The sequence below is a fragment of the Anser anser genome (assembly GCF_964211835.1).
Source record: "Anser anser genome assembly, chromosome: 6".
NCBI classification, from domain to species: Eukaryota; Metazoa; Chordata; class Aves; order Anseriformes; family Anatidae; genus Anser; species Anser anser.
This window is the reverse complement of record NC_139726.1, coordinates 11,603,208-11,622,534: the sequence shown is the minus strand read 5'-3', so window position 1 is coordinate 11,622,534 and position 19,327 is coordinate 11,603,208. Positions and strand designations below refer to the sequence as shown.

The following is a 19,327-nucleotide window of genomic DNA, read 5'->3' as shown; positions in this document are numbered from 1 at the left end:
GAAAAGGCTCTCCAGGGAAGCAGTCACTGAGCCAGTCAAGCTGAGATGACAGCTTGAGATGCCAACTGTGGCTTGGATATTCTGTGCACCATAGAACTTCTTCCCCAGTAGATGCCTTGTTTAGGAATTACAAATTCTTTTTAACCGTAAATAGTCAAACCAAAGTTCTGGGACAGAATTCTGGGACTGTAGTGGGTTTACGTGGCAAGGTTTTGGTAGCAGGGGGCCATAGGGGGGGCTTCTGTGAGAAGAATCTAGAAGCTGCCCCATGTTAGGTAAGGGCCCCACTGCTGACCAGAGCCGGGCCAATAAGTGATGTTGTCTGCACCTCTGTGAGAGCATATTTAAGACAGGGAAAAAAAAACAAAACACTGCGCTTCACAGCAGCTGGGAGAGTGAGAGGAGTGAGGAACAGCCTTGCAGGCACCAAGGTCAGTGAAGAAGGAGGGAGAGAGGTGCTCCAGGTGCCGGAGCAGAAGTCCCCTGTGGCCTGTGGTGAGGACCACGGTGAAGCAGGCTGTCCCCCTGCAGCCCACGGAGTACGACGGTGGAGCAGGGTTCCACGCTGCAGCCCGTGGAGGAGACCACGGTGGAGCAGGTGGACCTGCACCGACGGAGGCTGCGGCCTGTGGAGGACCCCCGCTGGAGCAGATTCCGGGCCGGACCTGTAGCCCGTGGAGAGGAGACCACGCAGGAGCAGGTGACCTGGCAGGAGCTGCTGCCTGTGGGGGACCCAGGTTGGAGAATTTTCCTCCTGAGGGATGGACCCCGTGGTACGGACCCATATCTGGAGCAGTTCTTGAAGAGCTGCTGCCTATGGGCAGCCCACACCGGATCAGTTCAGCAAGGACTGCATCCCGTGGAAGGGACCCCACAGCACAGGGGATGAGAGTGACCGAGAAGAAGCGCTACAGACTGACCATAACCCCTGTTCCCCTGCGCTGCTTGGGGGGAGGAGGTGGAAGAGGGCAGATGGGGGGAAGGTGCTTTTGGTTTCTTTCCTTTGTCTCTCACGTCTCTAGCTTGTTAGTAATAGGCAATAAATCTTATTATCTCCCTGTGCTGAGTCTGTTTTGCCCGTCACGATAACTGTTGAGTGATCTCCCCGTCCTTCTCTCAACTCTTGAACCCTTTGCATCGTATTTTTCTCCCCCTTTCCCTTTGAGGAGGGGGAGTGAGAGAGTGGTTGTGGTGGAGCTTGGCCACCCACCCGAGTAAAACCACCACTGGGACAGAATTCTGGGACAGAATTTGTCCTGACAAATTCCAGTTTTTACCGCAGTCATCACTTATTTGCCATATTTTGGTTAAAGTTACCAGACATGGGAACAGAGTGAATAATTAGGACAAACACAGAAGTCTTACAATATATCACTTGAAGAGGCTGGGTTTTTGTTGTTGTTTTCATTTGTTTTTTAAATGGAAGCATTTAAAATGCTCCATTAAGCATGAAAATCATGGCTGCTTTAGGGACACTGACGAATAAAAGGTGTGTTGTCATAAGAACACAGCATATCAGTAGAGAACACAGTATAGACAGAAGGTGTTTAAACTGATAAATGAAGGATTCCAAGTTTTTCTTTCAACAGTGTAGCCATATTGCAAAAAGCACTGCAATATACACCACAGCTTGTGCTTCAAGACTTTGCTGTTAAATTATTGAATCGATATTGTTTTCCATCACTGTATTTTAAAGTTTATTACTTGATTATTCTATTACCAAACTTAAGTGGCAGCCAGCTCATCTCTTTATGTCATTATATCTGCAAACAACTGGAAACATTCCTGAAATGCCTTATTAGTTTGAAGCTGTAAAAACAGTGTTCTGCCGTTTAACCAACCACCGTTTTATTTTAATTCCCCCCACCTCAGAGAAATACCTACTCTAATCAATCTTTAAAATCATTGTTGAACACTCAGTGTGTGGTTGAACAGAAAGAGTAAACAGCTAACAGCTACCTCAAGGGTTAGTGATGCAGGTAGCAATAACAAAGATTTAAATCTTCTCCTCCCCATATTTAGAGTAGAATGATTCTACAACATGCCCTCTCTACCCCTTCACTTGAAACTAAATATTTTTTTAATCACTTCTGAGATCCTTCATAACTTAATGCCAGTGCAAATGAAGAATTTGTCTTTTACATCTTCCCTTCCCAGGAGGCAGTGAGTGTTGTCAGAGAAGATGATGTACTATGTACAGTTTCTCAAGTTTTAAACGCAAGCCAATGAAAGTCAAGGCACTCGATGTAGTTACATAGGTGCAAAAACTTCAGATTACTGACAGTTGTAAGACCAAGTCACAAAGCAGGATTACCAGGAACTGTGCAACTGGAAATAAGGTGAAATCTCATTTTACTACAGCTTTGGCTTGAACTCGCCAGAAAGAAGCTTCTTAAGCATTTCAGAATTTCTTCCTTCTGGTGGGGAAGGCCATCTGTCATGATCTGAGGAAAACAATACAATGGACTTAGTTGATGGAGGAAGTGGGCATTTTATTTTTGTGTGCTCCCATTGCCCAACTTCAGTCACTTGAAGGGCATTATTTTTAGCCCATTTCTTACCTGGTATTTCTATGGTATTGCGATATAAACTTTGGCCACCATCTACAACCACGGTTATCCCAGTTATGTAAGAAGCAGCTGGAGACAGCAGAAAACACACTACAGGAGAGATCTAATAAAAAGAATGACAATTTTAATCCTTCTTAAACTTCTGCCAATTGCTTGTGTCCAAGATGATTCTGAAAACTGACACAGGCAAGACGCAGCTATGTTTTCTTCCCAGTAATGAAAGCCACAACAATACTAAAACCACATTTCCAGCTACAAACATCAGGAACATAACAGTTCAACAACTGTAAGCTTTCTAGTACTTTTAAGATACACTTTTTTCCCATATTCATTCTTTCGGTCCTCTCTGCTAGAAGAATGAAATATTAGAATATGAAATGCTAGAATATGAAATATTTTAGCTGTAAGAGGCATCTAAATTAAATTTTGGTGTAACTGTGACTACTGAGTAAGTCTCTTGGATGACACTACTACACGCTATTACAAGCTTTTTCCTTTCTTCATACTCTACCACAGTTCAAAATTAAGTCTTTACTGTTCTCCCTAGAACAAAGTGGTGTAAAAACAGAGACACAGAAATAGGAACATCACAAATATTCTGAAATACATTACCTCCTCAGGAACAGCTGATCTCTTGGCAGGAACCTTTGGTATGCTCCTTAACCACATCACTGCACCTTGTTCTCCATAGTTGGCAACAGCAGTTTCTGAAAATACTATTCCCTATATTAAAACAAAACAAAGTTAAGTTCTCTTTCATATGTTCAAGTTGTGATTGTTGGAAAATTTTAAAGTTATTGGGATTTTCTGTGGGACTAACCATCTAAACAGCACCTGAATGCAAGTTTTTAAATTGGATGAAATAGTATAGTTTGTAAATGAAAAACATAATTTAACTGATAGCCAAATGTCTATTCAAGCAGAATAATTCAGATTACTCCAATTCTTCACTGTCACTCCAACAACTATGAAGAGTATAAAGACTGAAAGACTTTTGAAATAACAAGCATTTCAAATAAGCTTGCAACAGAAAACTACAAAACCCCAAGAACAAGTTCTTAACTTTTATTTATTTATTGGTAATCTGCAAGAATACTAGATTGACTTTACTGTGAATTATGGAAGCAGCCATATTTTGCAGTCACATTTCGGACTCTCTCTACTTAACTGCTACAGAAGAAGCAAAAGGAGACCTTCCTGGCTCCGATGATTACACAGGCCAGCTTAGACTCAAGAGGGAAGATGAAGGCTACAGCAATAGGAACATAAGGCTACACAGATGAGTTCTGACAGAACATCTTGGACTCAAATTTATATAAGATAACAAAGTTTTAATTCATTTGTGAAGAATATTTCTCTTCTAAGATGTGTGAGATGTGAGCAACTGTGGTTTGGCAAAGGTAACAGAAATATATAAAGTATCACCCTAACTAGACCATTTTTTGCCACCAGCACGGTAACACAGTTGGAGGAAAACCAAAACAAAACACTGAAACGTTTGCCTGTCAAAAGTCTCATTTGACACATGCTATAATTAGTATGATTCATTAGGTAATTAGCATGCCTTAAAAATAAACACACATAATAATGGTGTCCTAATTACTTATTTCCTAAAGACTTGATAAATCAGAAAACAGACAGGAAAAACAAGCCAGTAGACCTTAATATTTAACAAGCCTCCAGATGAATTGGGCCTCAAAGAGGCTACCTAAGAGCCGTTACCTGAGAGAACATTACGCGTTTCCCATTAAGCATTCTATGGTATGCCAAAAGAAACCAAACCAGGTGTTTTAGCACAGGATGTCTGTATATCCTGTTACGTTTATTCCACAGACGGTAGGAAGATCTTCCTAGAAAGATCTGACATTTAGTATACTGTGAAATAAATTCGGAATGTAGAAGTAGTTGGACAAAGTTTACCTTCTTCCTTTTGTTTTCAAGAAAGTAAATCTGCAAAGTAAATTGTCATTAAGAGTGAAAGTTACACAAATCACAATAGATGTCACCTCAAACTTCAAAGCTAGGGCCTCTATATAACCGCTGTTTCTGCAGCACTGTGCACTACAAAAATATATCTGGTCTTTCTATAAGATTATTTAAAACAATTGCTACATGCTACCTACTTCCTTAGAAACACATCGGGCATATTTTAGATGACCTGTGTAGTGGTTTTCTGTCTGCATATACTTGATGAGAGAAAATAAATAAATATCAGAACACACATCTGATTTCTTTAAGAGAAGGTCCACTCCAAACACAGTCCTTTTATGACTAAAACTAACCTAACTTGACACGCAGAAGCCAAAGTAAAAGAAGTTTTGAGAATCTCTGAATGTATTGCATAATAACTTTGGAAATACAGGAGGAAGCCACAATCATACATGAACCTCATACAGAGAAAGTTTTGTGAACTCAGATGTAACATAATCACTACTGAAACACAAAACAATCAGTAATTTTATGTCAGGATTCTGTAAAACAGGTCACCAGCTCCTTACAGGTATGTTTTCATTAAGCTAGAGAGGCAAACAGAGTGTCAGTTCAAAGTAGAAGCAATTCTACCCCACGTCTCTGACTTGTCATCCAAACAATATAAAATGCTCTCAAAGGACCTGAGGAACGTAGATGAGAGAATTAAAAACACATAAATAAATATCCACAAACAGTTGGAGGCTCTAGCTTTTAAAATCCCTTTCAGTCTGAAAGCTTTAACCATAAATATGTGTGGTGGCTACGTGTAATCATATCATTTGTGGTTACTTACAGGAGCAACACTGTTGATTCTTACTCCGCTGTGGGCCCATTCTAAAGCTAACGTCTTGGTTAGGTTATTCACTGCAGCTCTTGCAGCTCCTGAGTGCCTATTGAGAAAAGAAAGCGGAAGAAGCACCTCCTCCTTCAGCTAACAGTGCCCAGTGTTAATCCCACTAAAGTCTCACACGGGACATTGTCCTATGACTGGACCAGCCACCCAAGATGCAGAGGGATTTTCTAGTTCATAAACTGTGAAGCTGTGGTCAAGTTTAAATGAGATCACAGAATCATCTAGGTTGGAAGAGACCTCCAGTTACATAGTTATGCTATAATTTCCTTAAACACGTGCCAATTCAGCAGGAATTTAATTTGAAAGTAGCCTTGCCTATCCATCCACATTTATATACAATTTTATTTGGGAAATTTTGTTCAACTGTTATTCAGAATTAGTTATTTTATTTCTTGGTTCAACTCGCAAATATTCTAACAGTCTATTCTAACAATCACAGTGACAATTCATCCAGATTTATCAAGAGCAGAGAAACTAACAACTGTAGCTTCAGCACCACCCTGTGGATCTCCACATTTATTTTGTATAAGCTAAGCAAGAACAAGCTAATGAAAAAATATCATCCTGTTCCTTGAAAATTTGAGATTTTGAAAACTTTCAACCCTGAATCAGGACAAAGAAAAATAATGTAGCACTTGTTCAAATTATGTATATATTTTTATACTTTCTTCAGTAGAAATTCAAAGTTTAAATACATAACTTCAGAAAAGAAGCTCAGATTTTTTCTGCTTAGGAAACTGTCAAAGTACAGCATTTTGCCAACTTCAAATTCTACTTTGAAACAACCCATTTTCTGAAAATTATTTTTCTTTCAACAAATTGGAACTTTTTGGCATAAAAGCTTCAACCAGAAGGCTCTGGCTCACATTCATTTTGAAGGTAAAAAAAAAAAAAAAAAAAAAAAAAAGAACAAATATGGTAAACATATGCCTATGGAGTGGATGCTGTATTTTAGTGCAGACAGCTGTGATAATTTTTTGTCAGTATAAAAGAACTGTAAACATTGCATTTTTTATACCTTCTCCCAGTCAAGAAAGTAGCAGAGGAAATAGAACTGCATCACAGACTTTCTCCAAGAAGGATAGCTACAAAGTGGCAGTAAAGAGGAAAACAGGAAAGGTAGGTGCTATGTGGCCTGAAGGACAAAACCCAAACTTGGTAACATGCTAGGTATGTTCCTCTTACTCCCCATCCAACTCCTGTAACTAATTATGCCATCAAAACTTGTGAACTGACTGTAGAAGAAGAAAACAGGTGCCAAGTTCTTGCAAACCCACTAGCAATTTGGAGAGGGAACAAGCAAAGGTTATATTTCAGTGCAACTAGTCCCACCAACATCCCCTTCCCAGTGAAAGCTTTGCTAGCAACTCTTGCTTCATAGTTTCTTACAAAGTAGCTGACAGAGACCAGAGATGTCCTTCACTCTTGAGGTCTCTACTGGATTAATAAAAAGACCCTTGCACGTACAGCTAGGTATCACGATTGCTCTCCCTTGACATTAACTAGTGTATTTCTACACCCAGCTGCTGCCCATTGCACACCTTTCCAATATAAAGTATTTAGGAGTAATTAATAGTTCTAGGGGAAGAATATAGGAAAATGCAAAAAAAAAAAAAGAAATATATATATATATGTATATTTATGTATATTACGACATTCCAGGAAACCCAATTGTCACGGCAGCAGTAATGTTGACAATGACTCCTCCATGCTTCTGCATCCAGGCATTGTACACTGTATGAAGGAGGAAGATAACCTATAAATATCAGAGGAAATGCACACAAATGAACTTGCCAACTGGAAGCCAAATAAGTCCAACTTCGATTATCCTACAGGCTTCCAGTGCAGGTTTAGATAACAACCTCTCCACCTGATCAGCAAGACAGCATGTGCGGTCTCAGCCAGCGTTTGGCGAGAACCTTTTGCGGAAATCAAGATCTTGTGCCTTCCACGTAAATTATTTTCATTTCCACTTTCCTAATGCTATCCGAGAATCACAGATCGTACTTAAAATTTAACTTTAAATTTACACTCCTGACGGGAGTGAAGTCTCCTCCTGTGTTACTAACTATAGTCCACCGAAGTTAAATGGTTTTCCCATATACCTGTAAGTGGTTATCCAAGCCAACTGATGCCCCAAACATGGTCTTAACCTGAAGAATGTTCCTCTACTAAGCGTGTACGTGTCTAAGCATATGTTTATTTAAAGGCACAAATATAATGTACAGTTTCATGTAAAGCTCTGGATGACATTCGTGAAAACAATCACTGTATTTTACTTCACAAGCACGTCAAAAAAAAAGGTAGGGAAACTACATTTTTTGTCTTCTGTTATTGCTGTAAAAAAACAAACAAACAAACAAACAAAAACATTCATAATGTTCAGTCCTCACCTGCTTTGCAGCAATAGAAAGTCCCTGTCAGATTTGTTTCTATGACAGCATTCCAGCCTTTTGCGCTGATGGCTTCAGAAGGACTCACGAATTGGCCCCCTCCGTTATTCACCAGGAAGTCAATCTTCCCATGCAGACTCAGTGTAGACTTCACCAGAGCTTCTACCTAAAACAATATGTTTTTGAAGTGTGGCAGAGTGCAGATTAAGCTATATACCCAGTTTCCTTTCCATACATTTTCTCTCTCATATCCTTTCCCACACGTAAGGAGGAGGTACCAGACTCAGAAAAGCTCAAAGACGTGGTATGACAGGTTTAGTCAGGATTTAGGGTTTTTTGGATTGGTCTTTATCTGTGTTTACTTAGGAAATCTTCGTGGTATACTGCAGGTGCTGCACTGAAAGAAGAAGGGATCTTTGCTGCTGAAGGTTTGTAAAACCAAACACAAAAGCCTGCTATTTAAGACCTACTGACATTTTCTACAAGTGCAGGGGCATTCACATCAGATGTTGGAAGAATTCCATGTAAGATAGCTATGGATTTTCTTTCATCTGATCCATATACCCGAGTGTTTTTGAATAGAAAATGCAAGTAAACATGTGAAACTAACTTTCTAATTCAGAAGTTTTGAATATTCACTAAAGCTCTGACATATGAGTTAGCAACAGCCAACCATCAGAGCAAGAAACTTAGTTCGATATCAAACAGAACATGAACTCTAGGAAGTGCTGGAAGTGATGTAAGTTTTCTCCTTCAGCAAAAGGAAGGTGAATATGTGACTAAGCAGATACTTTATAAGCAGGATGAATACTTTGGATTAAGAACACTGTCTGGCACTGTTTACCTTTGGGTACTCTAGGAAGGTATTAATAGCAAATATCAATAGACATTTTATTCACTTACTCAAGGAGCTGTCAGTGCAGAAGAGGGGTGTCTTAATTTCATATGGGAGAAAGATATTTGAGATGCTAAACCTCGCTCTAATAGTGACCTAATCTAAGCTACAGGCTGTAAGTTCAGCCTTCTGCATTGTTTTCTGTTTTGGAAGTACAGCAGCATCCTCACACGCTCACACTAAACATAGGAGAACTCCCAATGGGGAATGTATTCTAAAGCTTTCACGGTTTTTGCACATACCAAAGTAGTTGTACTTACAAAATAGTGATCAGGCATCTAGAACAGACACTTAACAATGTAATATTTACCTCAAGAAATAGGACGAGGGTTTCCTGTCTTTGCAATAGCTATCACAACCAGAAACCACGGATCAGTTACTCCTACCCAAGCATATGTAAAGATTTAATCTAGTATCTGTGGTCACAGAAAACAAAGAAAAAAAACCAACCAACCAACCAACCAAAAAACAGCAACAACAACAATAATAATAAACAATCCTGTTTTCTGAAAGACAGCAAAAGCTGGCAGGCTCTCCAGTCACTGCTCAGATGCTTCCATCTGAAGCAATCTTCACAATGTTGAAGAGAAAGTATTGCTCGCAGTGCTTCTCCCAATTACAGTAAACATGGTGACAGCAGCCACCAGCAGAGTGAGAAAAAGGATCTGGTAGAACACATTTAAATCACAGTGAGAACTAAAGATGATAGTTTTCATTCCGAAGTAATCAAAACCCACACAGAAAGAACTTCACAAAAAAGATACTAGACTCTCCTTGGAAGCAGAGAGGAACTCCAGAAGGTTTAGCTAACAGTTTAGGACATACTTTTGAAAAAAAAGTGGAAAGAACAAATTCAGGCACTTCAGACATAACCAGAAAACTAGAGCTCTTCAATATGGGCCTTTTTTTGCGTGGCTGCAATTCCAAAACACTCTGTAATAGCATGCTGTCCCAGATTACTGGGATGACAGTGCTCGCTGACACCAAGAGAAAAAGGGCAAATGTCCACATACGTTCAAGGGACCTCTGAGTGGTATTAGAACTCAAGAGGTAAATTGCCTGCTATTTCTAGTCCTCAGCTAGCTCTTCAGTAGGTATTCTTGCACAGTGAAAACAGGCATTTCTGTGTTATTGCTGTGTAATTTTAAAGTAAGACAACAGGAATCTCTTATCCACAACTCCCCGCCAAGCTGTACTCTTCCACTACAGGCTTCACACAGGCATTAGGTATTTATATACCAACTGAGCCTGTGCTAAGCCATAATGTTTACTGCAAAAGAAAAGCTACTAGCGAACTCAGACAGAAGGTAAAGTGCTAAATAGTACTGTATTGAGTCCTCCCCAAGGATTCTTATTTGTCAGGTGTCCAAATGATAGGTTTTAGCCTCAGGGTCTGCTCCAGCAGCAGTTGCCGATGGAGCTCAGTGTGGAAAGGGGAAACTGTGCAGAGAATTTTGAAATGCTGTTTTCAAGAAGTGCAGTGGCCTGTCAGAACTACTAAGTTTTATCTTCCACTTACCTAGTTATGTCTTCTACTTGCCTAGACATGGGTTAAAGAAATATTTGTCCACAGCATGTAGTACAAATGCTTTCAGAAGGAAAAAAAATCCTCAAGTCTTTCTTATGCCCATTGACAAACATGCTGTAGCTCAACATTTAAGACATGCAAACATATGCCTCCCCTTCCCAATACCCAAAGATATTAAAAAAAAAAAAAGCTCTTTCATAACAGAAAAAGGACAGGGTCTTTCTCCCCTGCTCTGGCCACATTGAGGCACTGGAGTTAATTCATTAGATTCTGGGTTTTTGCAAAAAGTCTTGATTTGAGACGAAACACACATACACGCAGTTGTCTGGCCTGTATATCAGCAAGAGCTACCTGACCTGCTCTTGTAGTATCCAACACATTATGTGTGGCAGTGCTGGAAAATATTCAAATAATTAAAATCACTACAGCTGCACAATTGCTAAGTAGAAATATTGGTCACTAAATAAGCCCCAGACCACAGGATAAGGGGCAGGTACACAATCACTGCTTCAGGATAAAGCCACCTGAAGACAGAACACAGAAACCTCAGGTGCACCCAAAACCAGCATCCCAAAACTATTTACTCCTCCATATATAAAAAACAAAACAGGTTTGTTATCCTTTACAAAACAGTCAATGGAAAACTAGCCAAAAGAAGCAGCAGACTCTTTTGACTGAAATAAGTCTGGCAGGTTATACCAGTGGCTGAAAATCCTCTACCAAGCAAGATTATTTTTTGCATATTAACTGAAAAGTAAGCTTTGCTAGAAAGATGGAGGGCCTCTGAGGATGAAGATTAAGAGACTTTAAAATGCACATTCATTAAGCTATCCCCAGGATATCTGCCAGCAAGCTTCTCCAGCAATTAATTCAGTGCACCTTCTTAGGGTCTTCCCAAGCCAGAAAGAGCTCTAACGGCCATATTGCACTATTTGATGAGCGATGAACCTTCTCATGTTTGAATTTCACAGATCCAAACTACGGCACACAAGAGGAATGAGCTGTGCTGTCTTCAAAGTTACTTTGAGGAGGCACAAACAAACAAAAAAAAAGAGCAAAAAATCAAAGGGGGATAGGGAGAAAGTATGATGGGACAGAAAAAGGCTCACGGGTTGACACGAGGATAATTTAATTAAAGGGAAAAGAAAGAGAAAAAATAAAAATAAAAATAAAAATAAAAATAAAAATAAAAATAAAAATAAAAATAAAAATAAAAATAAAAAAAATAAAAATAAAAATAAAAATAAAAATAAAAATAAAAATAAAAATAAAAATAAAAATAAAAATAAAAATAAAAATAAAAATAAAGCAAAGGCCACATGGAAGCAGAGAGAGAGAGAGAATAATTATTCTCTACTTCCCATCAACAAGCGATGTTTGGCCCTGTCCTGGGAAGCAGGGCTGCAATACGCATAGTGGCTGTTTGGGAGGACAGACATCTTCACAACAAGAGCCCCCCCCCTTTCTCACCTTTTATTGCTGCATGTGACACCTTATGGTATGGAATATCCCTTTGGTTGGTGTAGGTCAGCTGCCCTGGTGGTGTCCCCTGCTCACCTCTCACCCACCTCCAGCCTGCTGGCTTTTGGGGAGCTCTGGAGAGTCTTGCTCTCTCCAGAGGGAGCAATGCTGTGCCAGCACTGCTCAGCAACAGACAAAACAGCGGTGCGATAGCGGTGCTGTTCTAGCTATAAGTGCAGAGCACAGCCCTATAGGGGCTACTGTGGATGAGGTTTTTAAGAACTTTCACTAGCCGAAGATACCTGACAGAGGGTTCTGAGATATAGTATGAAAGAGTTCTAAGAGAGTTCTAAGAAAGTTCTGGTGTATCTGTAAATTATTAGAGCTTAAAACTAAATGGAAGACAACAACTCCGTGACGAAAATTCTAGATAACAGAAGAGACACCAAGTTTCTCCAAGTGCCAGTGTGGCTAGCTGTACTATAAGATAATGCCTAAGCATTTCACACAGCACTACAAGCAAGGCTTTAACAGCACCTTCAAAATAGGCTTTGAAAACTTTTAAAGTTGCTAAGGCTGTTTTGACAAATCTATATTTTTTAAATATGAAACAAAGAAGGAATGGCAGTTTGTTTGGTAGAGATTGCCTCATTTTACCATCCCAGTCCTCTACTTTACACAACGTTGCAGTCACCACTATCTCACTTTTAAGTTGATGCAAAAATAAGAATCACCTGCAGAAAATTAAGCATGCCAGACTACTCTCTGCAAGCACAATGACATGAAAGAACACTTTCATGAAAGAACCTCTTTTCTTTCATGTAGCTTTAATCATGTAAGTTGCCCTCTGACATCTGTCATAAACTATTAGATCATGCTGCTGCTGCTGGTAAATACAAACCTAAAATCCACTAGTAGGTGAAGTAGCATATTGCACAGCCTCAGGGCTCTTCTCCTTTAGGAAAAAAACTCTCAGTATATCAGTATAAATATTTTATGTCCTGAGCTGTCCCATGAAGGAAGAATTTTTATTTTTATTTTGTTCATGCTTTTATATTAGGATACTTCCAGAATTTACATAGCTACTGAAGGTCATTAATATTTGTTTAAGTTTTGCTAGATTTTAACAGAGGCTTTGAAAGGTTAAGAAAAAAAGTAGAAATTAATTACTGGAATGTTTTATAGCAGTCTTAAGTTAGAAGTCCAGTGTCAGGTTGGACTTCAAAATGTTTACACAGAAAAAAATTAGAAGATGAATGCAGACTTAGAATGAAGAACATGGATGGAGTACTTCTGCTCTTCATCTTCCAATTTTTGTGAGAAAAATCTCAACTGTAATAGTAATAAGAATTGAGAGCAAAGGTTTTGCATAGCTCAAATTGTAACCAAAATTTGAAACATGGCTAGGAAAAAAGTGTCTGACAACGCAGGGATCATCTCAATAACTTAACTTGTGTCACCTCACAAGTATTGAGATTCCATGCTCTGACTTCCTGTTTGACGATGCAAGTCCGAAGGTCTCCATCTTCACAAGTAACCACCCCCTTACTGGTGTCACAAAAATGTGACACAGAACCACATTATGTAGGCTCCAGCTCAGCCCTAGAACATAAAAGCTCCAAAGCCTGCTTCTCTTAGAAATATTTGAAATAAGTAGGTAGGTGCAGTCAGAAAAATATTTGCATTTACAAATGCTTTCTTGCTTACGTTGCTAACAAATGGTCATTCCCTGGAAATATGCAGCTTTATCTAGATCAATTTAATAGATTTTTACTGCACCTAGAGTACTCCTGAGAGGGCCAGAGATGAATTTGGAGGTCTGAGAATTTATATACATGATATACTTTTGACATATTAAACCCCAGAACAAGATCACTAGTCGTTACCTCCTCTTCTTTCCGGATATTGCACTGCAAGGGAGTCACTTTGGCAGGGCTCACAGAAGAAAATGCATTATTCAGTTCTTCTGCAGTGGCTTTTAATCGGTCAAATTTACGAGAGGCAATAACAACACTGCAACCTGCAGAGACAAAATGAAAAATCCTTCAGCTAGCAGTCAAAACTGCAGTTACCCTGGTTAATAACATCACGGAGACATCTTGTAGGATGTGCATTTCTTTGTCACTGGCTGGAAAATACAACAAAGAAGTTCTAGCAAGAGAGAGAGAAATGACTGATGTCAGGTGCTTCTTAGCAACAAGATCCCACTGTGCCAGGAAAAGAGCAATCAAAAAAAACAACGAAAAGGTTCACTCTCCTTCCTGCAGAAAGGGAGACAGCCTGTGAGTTGCAGAGTCAGCAAAGTAGCTTTCAGACATGACTTCTGCGGCTTCTGCTCAAGGCTGCCTCATCGATTACGTGATTTAAAGATGTTTTAGCTAGTCTTGATTACAAAAAAAACATTTGCTCCTAAAACCACAAAAATAATCTTACTGTAACTCTGGCTGTAATTTTAACTAGTAGTGAGCAAATGTAATACTCTGCTTTTTAACCCTACAGAGCCTGAAATAAAGGATGATATCGTTGCAAGATTAACTCTTATCTGCAGACAGCAGGAACAGAGGCTTCCCCATGGCACTTGCACATGCTTTATAATCCTAGCTCAGAAAGGAGAGAAAAATACTAGTCAGGAGCTCAAGCCTTCTGCTTGTGTCAGCATTTGAAGGCTGAAGGACTCATTCTACAGAGAGAAGCAATGCAGGTGCCAAATTAACAGTAAGCACTTGCACTGCAGTGTCATCTCCTTTGTCACTAGAGGACTCAGGACAGCTTTAAGTCTTCGGTGATTGCTACTACACAGACTGAAAGAGATCACTGTAGATTAAACCCTAGTACAAATCCACTAGACGTGCAATTTCATACTATGCATGAGCAAATTACTAGCTTGCCACTGCCAAGTAGGCAGGGAGGGAGGTCTTGCTCTCACTTCCCTCCATCATAATCCTCGTATCCCAACAGAAGCCATCCTTTCCTCACACCAGCTCTGGTGCTCATCTGCTTAAACATAAATTAATTCAACACAGTAAACCAGCCAAAAAAATGTTAACATTTTGCCAGGTGCCTTTTTTTCTTTTGTTGCTATTTTACTGAGTGGAATTTGGCCTCTCATGTGATCAAACAAACACCAGAATCAACTCAAAATAACTCGTGGGAGTAAAGAGCAGCAAGCTGTTCATTTGGCTCAGGCTCTCTTGTGAAACTATACATCAAATTAAATTAAAAGAAAAAAAAAATGAAAGAAGGAGCCAAACTTATAGAAGGAAGCGCTGCAACTATATAGCCCTAGGAATGAGGTTTCCAATTTCGATCGTTGGCCATCTTAAAATAACACAGGTAAAGATGTTAGCCTCTGAAGTCTCCTAATTTTTTAGATTAAGGACTCGGTCACTTTCACAATAACCTGACTAACCCTATAGTAGAGTTCATAAAATGACACACAATCACCAATTAACACAAAACACCGATTCTCTGTAGCACAGTATCATTTATCAACTTAAGTGCTTATTAATACACACACTGAAGAATAAAGTCCAGTAGGAGACTATCTTTGCTAGATATGCTGATGTGCTAGATATGCTAAATATGAGCACGGAGATCCTAACTAGTGGGGAAGACCTGGCACCTACAGCACAAACTGATACTGCTTCACTGAAGTCCTTACTTTTCTTCACAAAGAATGACCAGACCTTTCCTGATAGGGCTGAGGGGAGAAGGGGCAGACATGGTTCCAGACAAATGGTTTAAATCTCTCCAGAAGGCTTCGAAGAAGATTGGTTATAAAAATAAGCAATGTGCATTGTGACCAGCATTATCTGTCATTGCTCCTACAAGCATTCTCTGTCCAACCAGCCTCCCCTCCAAAAAAATACAGCCTGAAGTACAAGGTATAAATGGATATAGTTCCCAGTCATCATCTTGTAGGAACAGCCAGCAAGTCTGCAGATGAAGGGTACGTTTGACAGATTTAAGCCACAGATCCTTCTCCATTTTCTCAACGTGCTTACTAGCGATTTGTGGCCTTGTTCTCTACTTAGGATGTCATAGAGAGACATTTTTGTTATTTGCATTTGGCTTGAGAAAAAATAACGCTGATCAAGTTAAGGACAGTTTTAAGGTAACTGGGTAACACTGATGAACAGTGTGACGATGATGCTTAAAAATGCACCTTTTTAAGGCAGCAGCTAAGTACACCTTAAAAGAAAAAAGTTTTGCTCCTCAGTAACCCAAAGGCAGCAGAACTAGCCCTTATTTCAGCTCCACAGAACAAGTGGAAAGCTGGACAACAAGGGCCAGGAGAAGAAGAGATGCCTCCCAGCATAAAGTCTTAAAGTTCTTTTCTATGCAGTGCTACAGCACAGCGCACATTTAAACAACGCAACGCACCCAACATGGTGGGGCATAACACTTGGCGTTATTTATCCTAACCATGTTTATCTAACATTACCCGAAACCAGTCAGATGCCAATGAACCCTGACATTTATGTTGAAAGCTGCAGAAAAGGTGGTGCAAGGTAGATTACTGAGATGTTTCTACAGAGTCTGCCTTTTCCTCCAGATTTCATCACTTACCTTTAACCGGCATTGAAAGAAACCCTACAAAGTTCATGCTGAAGTACAATACTTTAACTTCAAGACTGCTTTGTCACAAGCACTGACAAAGCCATTTCTCCGAGCTTAACATGGGGACAACAGTTCAAAAGCCCACTCAACGTCAGCAGCAGCAGCAAGACATTCAGTTCAACTCAGTTCAACAGCATTAAGAAGAAAACTAACTTCAGAGGGGGCATGAGAGAAGCTATCTGGGCGTAACACACCCTCGCTTCGCTGTATATAAAACAGCACCATCGCACCAAGTGTCAGCAGGGCAAAAGAACACCAGACCGCCCCCTTCTCAGAGCACTAGTCCGGCATGCCCAGCACTTACCTGTTCCCTTGCTCCCCCTGGGTCCCCATTTCCACCCCTTAAAACCCAGCCGCCCCCTCAAACGCACACCACTCACAGAACCCCACAAACCCACTCAGCGACCGCCAAGACCCCCGAACGCCCCGAGCACCCCTGACCGGCTCCCGCTATCCCTCAAGGTCCCCCTTTCCCTTCACCACCACCACCACCCCGACCCCACCGTCCGTCCACCTCACCCCCTCCCCGCGCCCACCTAAGGACAGCAGGTCGGCGGCGATAGCCTTGCCGATGCCGGTGCCGCCGCCGGTGACGATGGCCACCCGCCCGTTGAACAGCCCCGCCGCCAGCAGCCCCCGCGCCGCCGCCATTTTCCCCCCCCCTCCCCTTCTCCCGGCCGCCGCCACCGCTCCGCCCCATGCCGCGCCCCGGGACCGGGGCTGAGCGGCGGGGAAGGGCGGCGGGCAGCGGCTCTCCCGGGGCCCCGAGGAGCTCCCCCTGGCCGCACGGAGCGGCAGCGGGGCCCCGCGGGCGGAGCCGGCAGGTAAGGCGGCCGCGGGTTTGCCCGCGGGGAGCTGGGGGGGGGGGGTGGCGGAGGGGGCACCATTTTCCAGGGGCGCGTCCCTAACAGAGCCATCTTGGGCCTCGGGGCCTCGGAGGTGGGTCCGCGCTTGGGATCGCCCTCGGTGAGCTCGGCGGGGGGTGAGGAGTGTGAGCGCCGTGAGGATCTTCCCCAGCATCTCCCCTGTCCTCTGCAGTGGAAGGGGTGTTCGGGAGCATCTCTCTGCGGCTGGTACTGCCGTTACTGCCTTAGGGGAGATGGCTAAGGGGAGAAGAGAGTGAGGGGGAAAAAGGATGCGGGTCAGCCAAGTGGGAGAATCCCTGTGTCCGTTTTGGCTTTCTCCTTTGTTAGCTGGAGTTATTTACTTTTCCCAACGCATGTTTCAAGTTTCAACACTTTAAATCAAAGGAAACTGTAAGATAGCATCCTCATCCTGAAGCTCAGTGTGTGTCAAAGGAAGCTCTGTTCCCTCCCTGTAGCGTGGGGAAGGGGAGGCACGGAGAAGTTCACATGTGTCCAGGCTCGTTCAGCAAAGGGGGACAAGGCAGAAACAGACTTCTGTGCGCTGACTTAGACCCGTGAGGCAACCATTAGACAAAGTCGCCTTCCAGATGGGTTAATGTTGGCAGACCACTTTGATTTTTTTAAAGCACCGCGTTACTTACTGGAGGCAAGACGTGCAATGCTGTGGCTGACGCCGCAAGAAATACTTTCCCCACTTTTAATCATCATGAGACTCCACAGATCCCCATGAGTTATCTCTGGCTGCCCTACATATTTTAGGCAGGCTGCATCAGAGAGATCTTTAATTAATCCCAGGGAGAAGCACTCGTCTGTGCTAGTGAACTAGATCTTCCTATTCTAACCTGCCCACCATCCTGGCTGAGCCACAGGCCGCCCAGGAAAATCCGTCTGGCCTCTCTGTTTGCGTTTTTTGCTTGTTAGATTTCCTGGAGAGCCCTATCAAATGATTTTTTTCTTCCGTATTGAGATAAGTTTCTTGTTTTCTGCAAGCTTTTGGAATTTCTCAATAGCCATAAATAAGAGGCTTAACACATGCGGTGAGGTTGTGTGAGTGATGGGCGGGAGGATAAAGGGGAAAGGCATAAAGATCGGAGAGTAAGGAGGCAAGGAAAGGAGACATCCATTCCGTGGCCTGAATGGAGGGTAGCCCCTTCTGCTACAAAACCCATCCACAAAGAACTGAGCCGAGATAACCAATTTTCACAGATATTTTCAGCAAGGCAGTGCCTTCTAGTCAGTGTTGTGGGGGTTGTCTTTGAAACAAGGATTGAGTGGATCTTTGTGTGAATCGATTTTACTCCCATGTTTTAGATTCAGAATGATTTAAGCTGAAAAGAAGAAAATCTTATTAACTGAAATCAATTTTAATCTTCTCTTACACTTGTACTTTCTTATTCACAAAGGAATGTTCATTTTCTTTTGTTGGTAGCATTAAAACATGTTGGTCTGCCACTACATGCAACCATAGCAGTAAAGTCAGTAAGCAGAAGGCTATTCCTTTATGTTATTCTATAAATTTAATGTTTGGATATGTATTAGGAAGTAGTATATGATTAGACAGAAAATTCTTAATTTTATTATTATTTTTTACCTTGCAGTATGTGTCAGCTTGCATTTGGATGAAAATAAATCTGCATTTAAAGCCTCAGTCTTCACTTTTATTTTTTTGTTGCTAAAACCTGCTTAATTTTGTTTCCTTGATGTATCTATCACCTGAAAACATTAACCATTCAAAATTCAAAATGACACATTTAGAAAAAAGAATGCATCAGTAGTTGGTTTCTTTTTTTTTTTTTTCCCGGTTGTCAGCCCTTCAGAGTTGTGCAATTAGCACTTCATTCTTTAGCATCTACTTTTGTATTTATAGATTGACTAGGAAAAAACTAGCTCTCTGGGTTTTTTTTCAGCTCCCAGATTGTGTCTCAGCTTTGAATGAACTAGTTTGATTTGTTGAGATGAATGGGAAACTCTGCATTTTCAGAAAAGGCTACTTTTGTCAAAGACAGATTTTGTGCTTTGCCAGCCTATGGCTTAGCTATTCAGCTGATGACATCTGCCAGTCCAGCTCTCTGCCATGCTTTAGAAGTCCTGGCAGCAATATTTACTGCTTTAATATTCCTTACAGCCTGCTGTCCTTTGGGGGAGGGTTGTGCATTCACCCTGTTTATGC

At 41.3% G+C, this 19,327-nt stretch overlaps 2 protein-coding genes across 3 annotated transcripts in view; one reads left to right on the top strand and one right to left on the bottom strand.

Annotated features, from left to right (window-relative positions):
* Nucleotides 1-1,673: 1,673 nt before the first annotated feature.
* Nucleotides 1,674-17,052, bottom strand: PECR (peroxisomal trans-2-enoyl-CoA reductase). Its single transcript, XM_083841949.1, has 8 exons — nt 16,828-17,052; nt 13,558-13,691; nt 7,788-7,953; nt 7,047-7,128; nt 5,335-5,431; nt 3,183-3,293; nt 2,562-2,673; nt 1,674-2,444 (listed from the first exon to the last, which is right to left on the bottom strand). The coding sequence occupies exons 1-8, from the start codon at nt 16,940-16,942 to the stop codon at nt 2,356-2,358; spliced, it is 906 nt and encodes a 301-aa protein (XP_083698075.1). The 5' UTR covers nt 16,943-17,052; the 3' UTR covers nt 1,674-2,355.
* The window catches only part of TMEM169 (transmembrane protein 169), a 15,854-nt gene continuing 13,504 nt past the window's right edge, over nt 16,978-19,327 (top strand). For both annotated transcript variants that reach the window (XM_083841948.1, XM_083841947.1), the window contains exon 1: nt 16,978-17,115. The gene's annotated coding sequence lies outside the window, so the exon portion shown is untranslated. The remainder of the gene's footprint in view (nt 17,116-19,327) is intronic.

Excerpts from the sequence above, each read along its gene's own strand:
- PECR (XM_083841949.1), bottom strand. The coding sequence starts at position 16,942 with ATGGCGGCGGCGCGGGGGCTGCTGGCGGCGGGGCTGTTCAACGGGCGG. Across the intron at positions 13,692-16,827 it reads CGCCGACCTGCTGTCCTTAG|GTTGCAGTGTTGTTATTGCC; the intron begins GTGGGCGCGGGG and ends TTGTCTCTGCAG. Across the intron at positions 3,294-5,334 it reads GAATCAACAGTGTTGCTCCT|GGAATAGTATTTTCAGAAAC; the intron begins GTAAGTAACCAC and ends GTTTTAATATAG.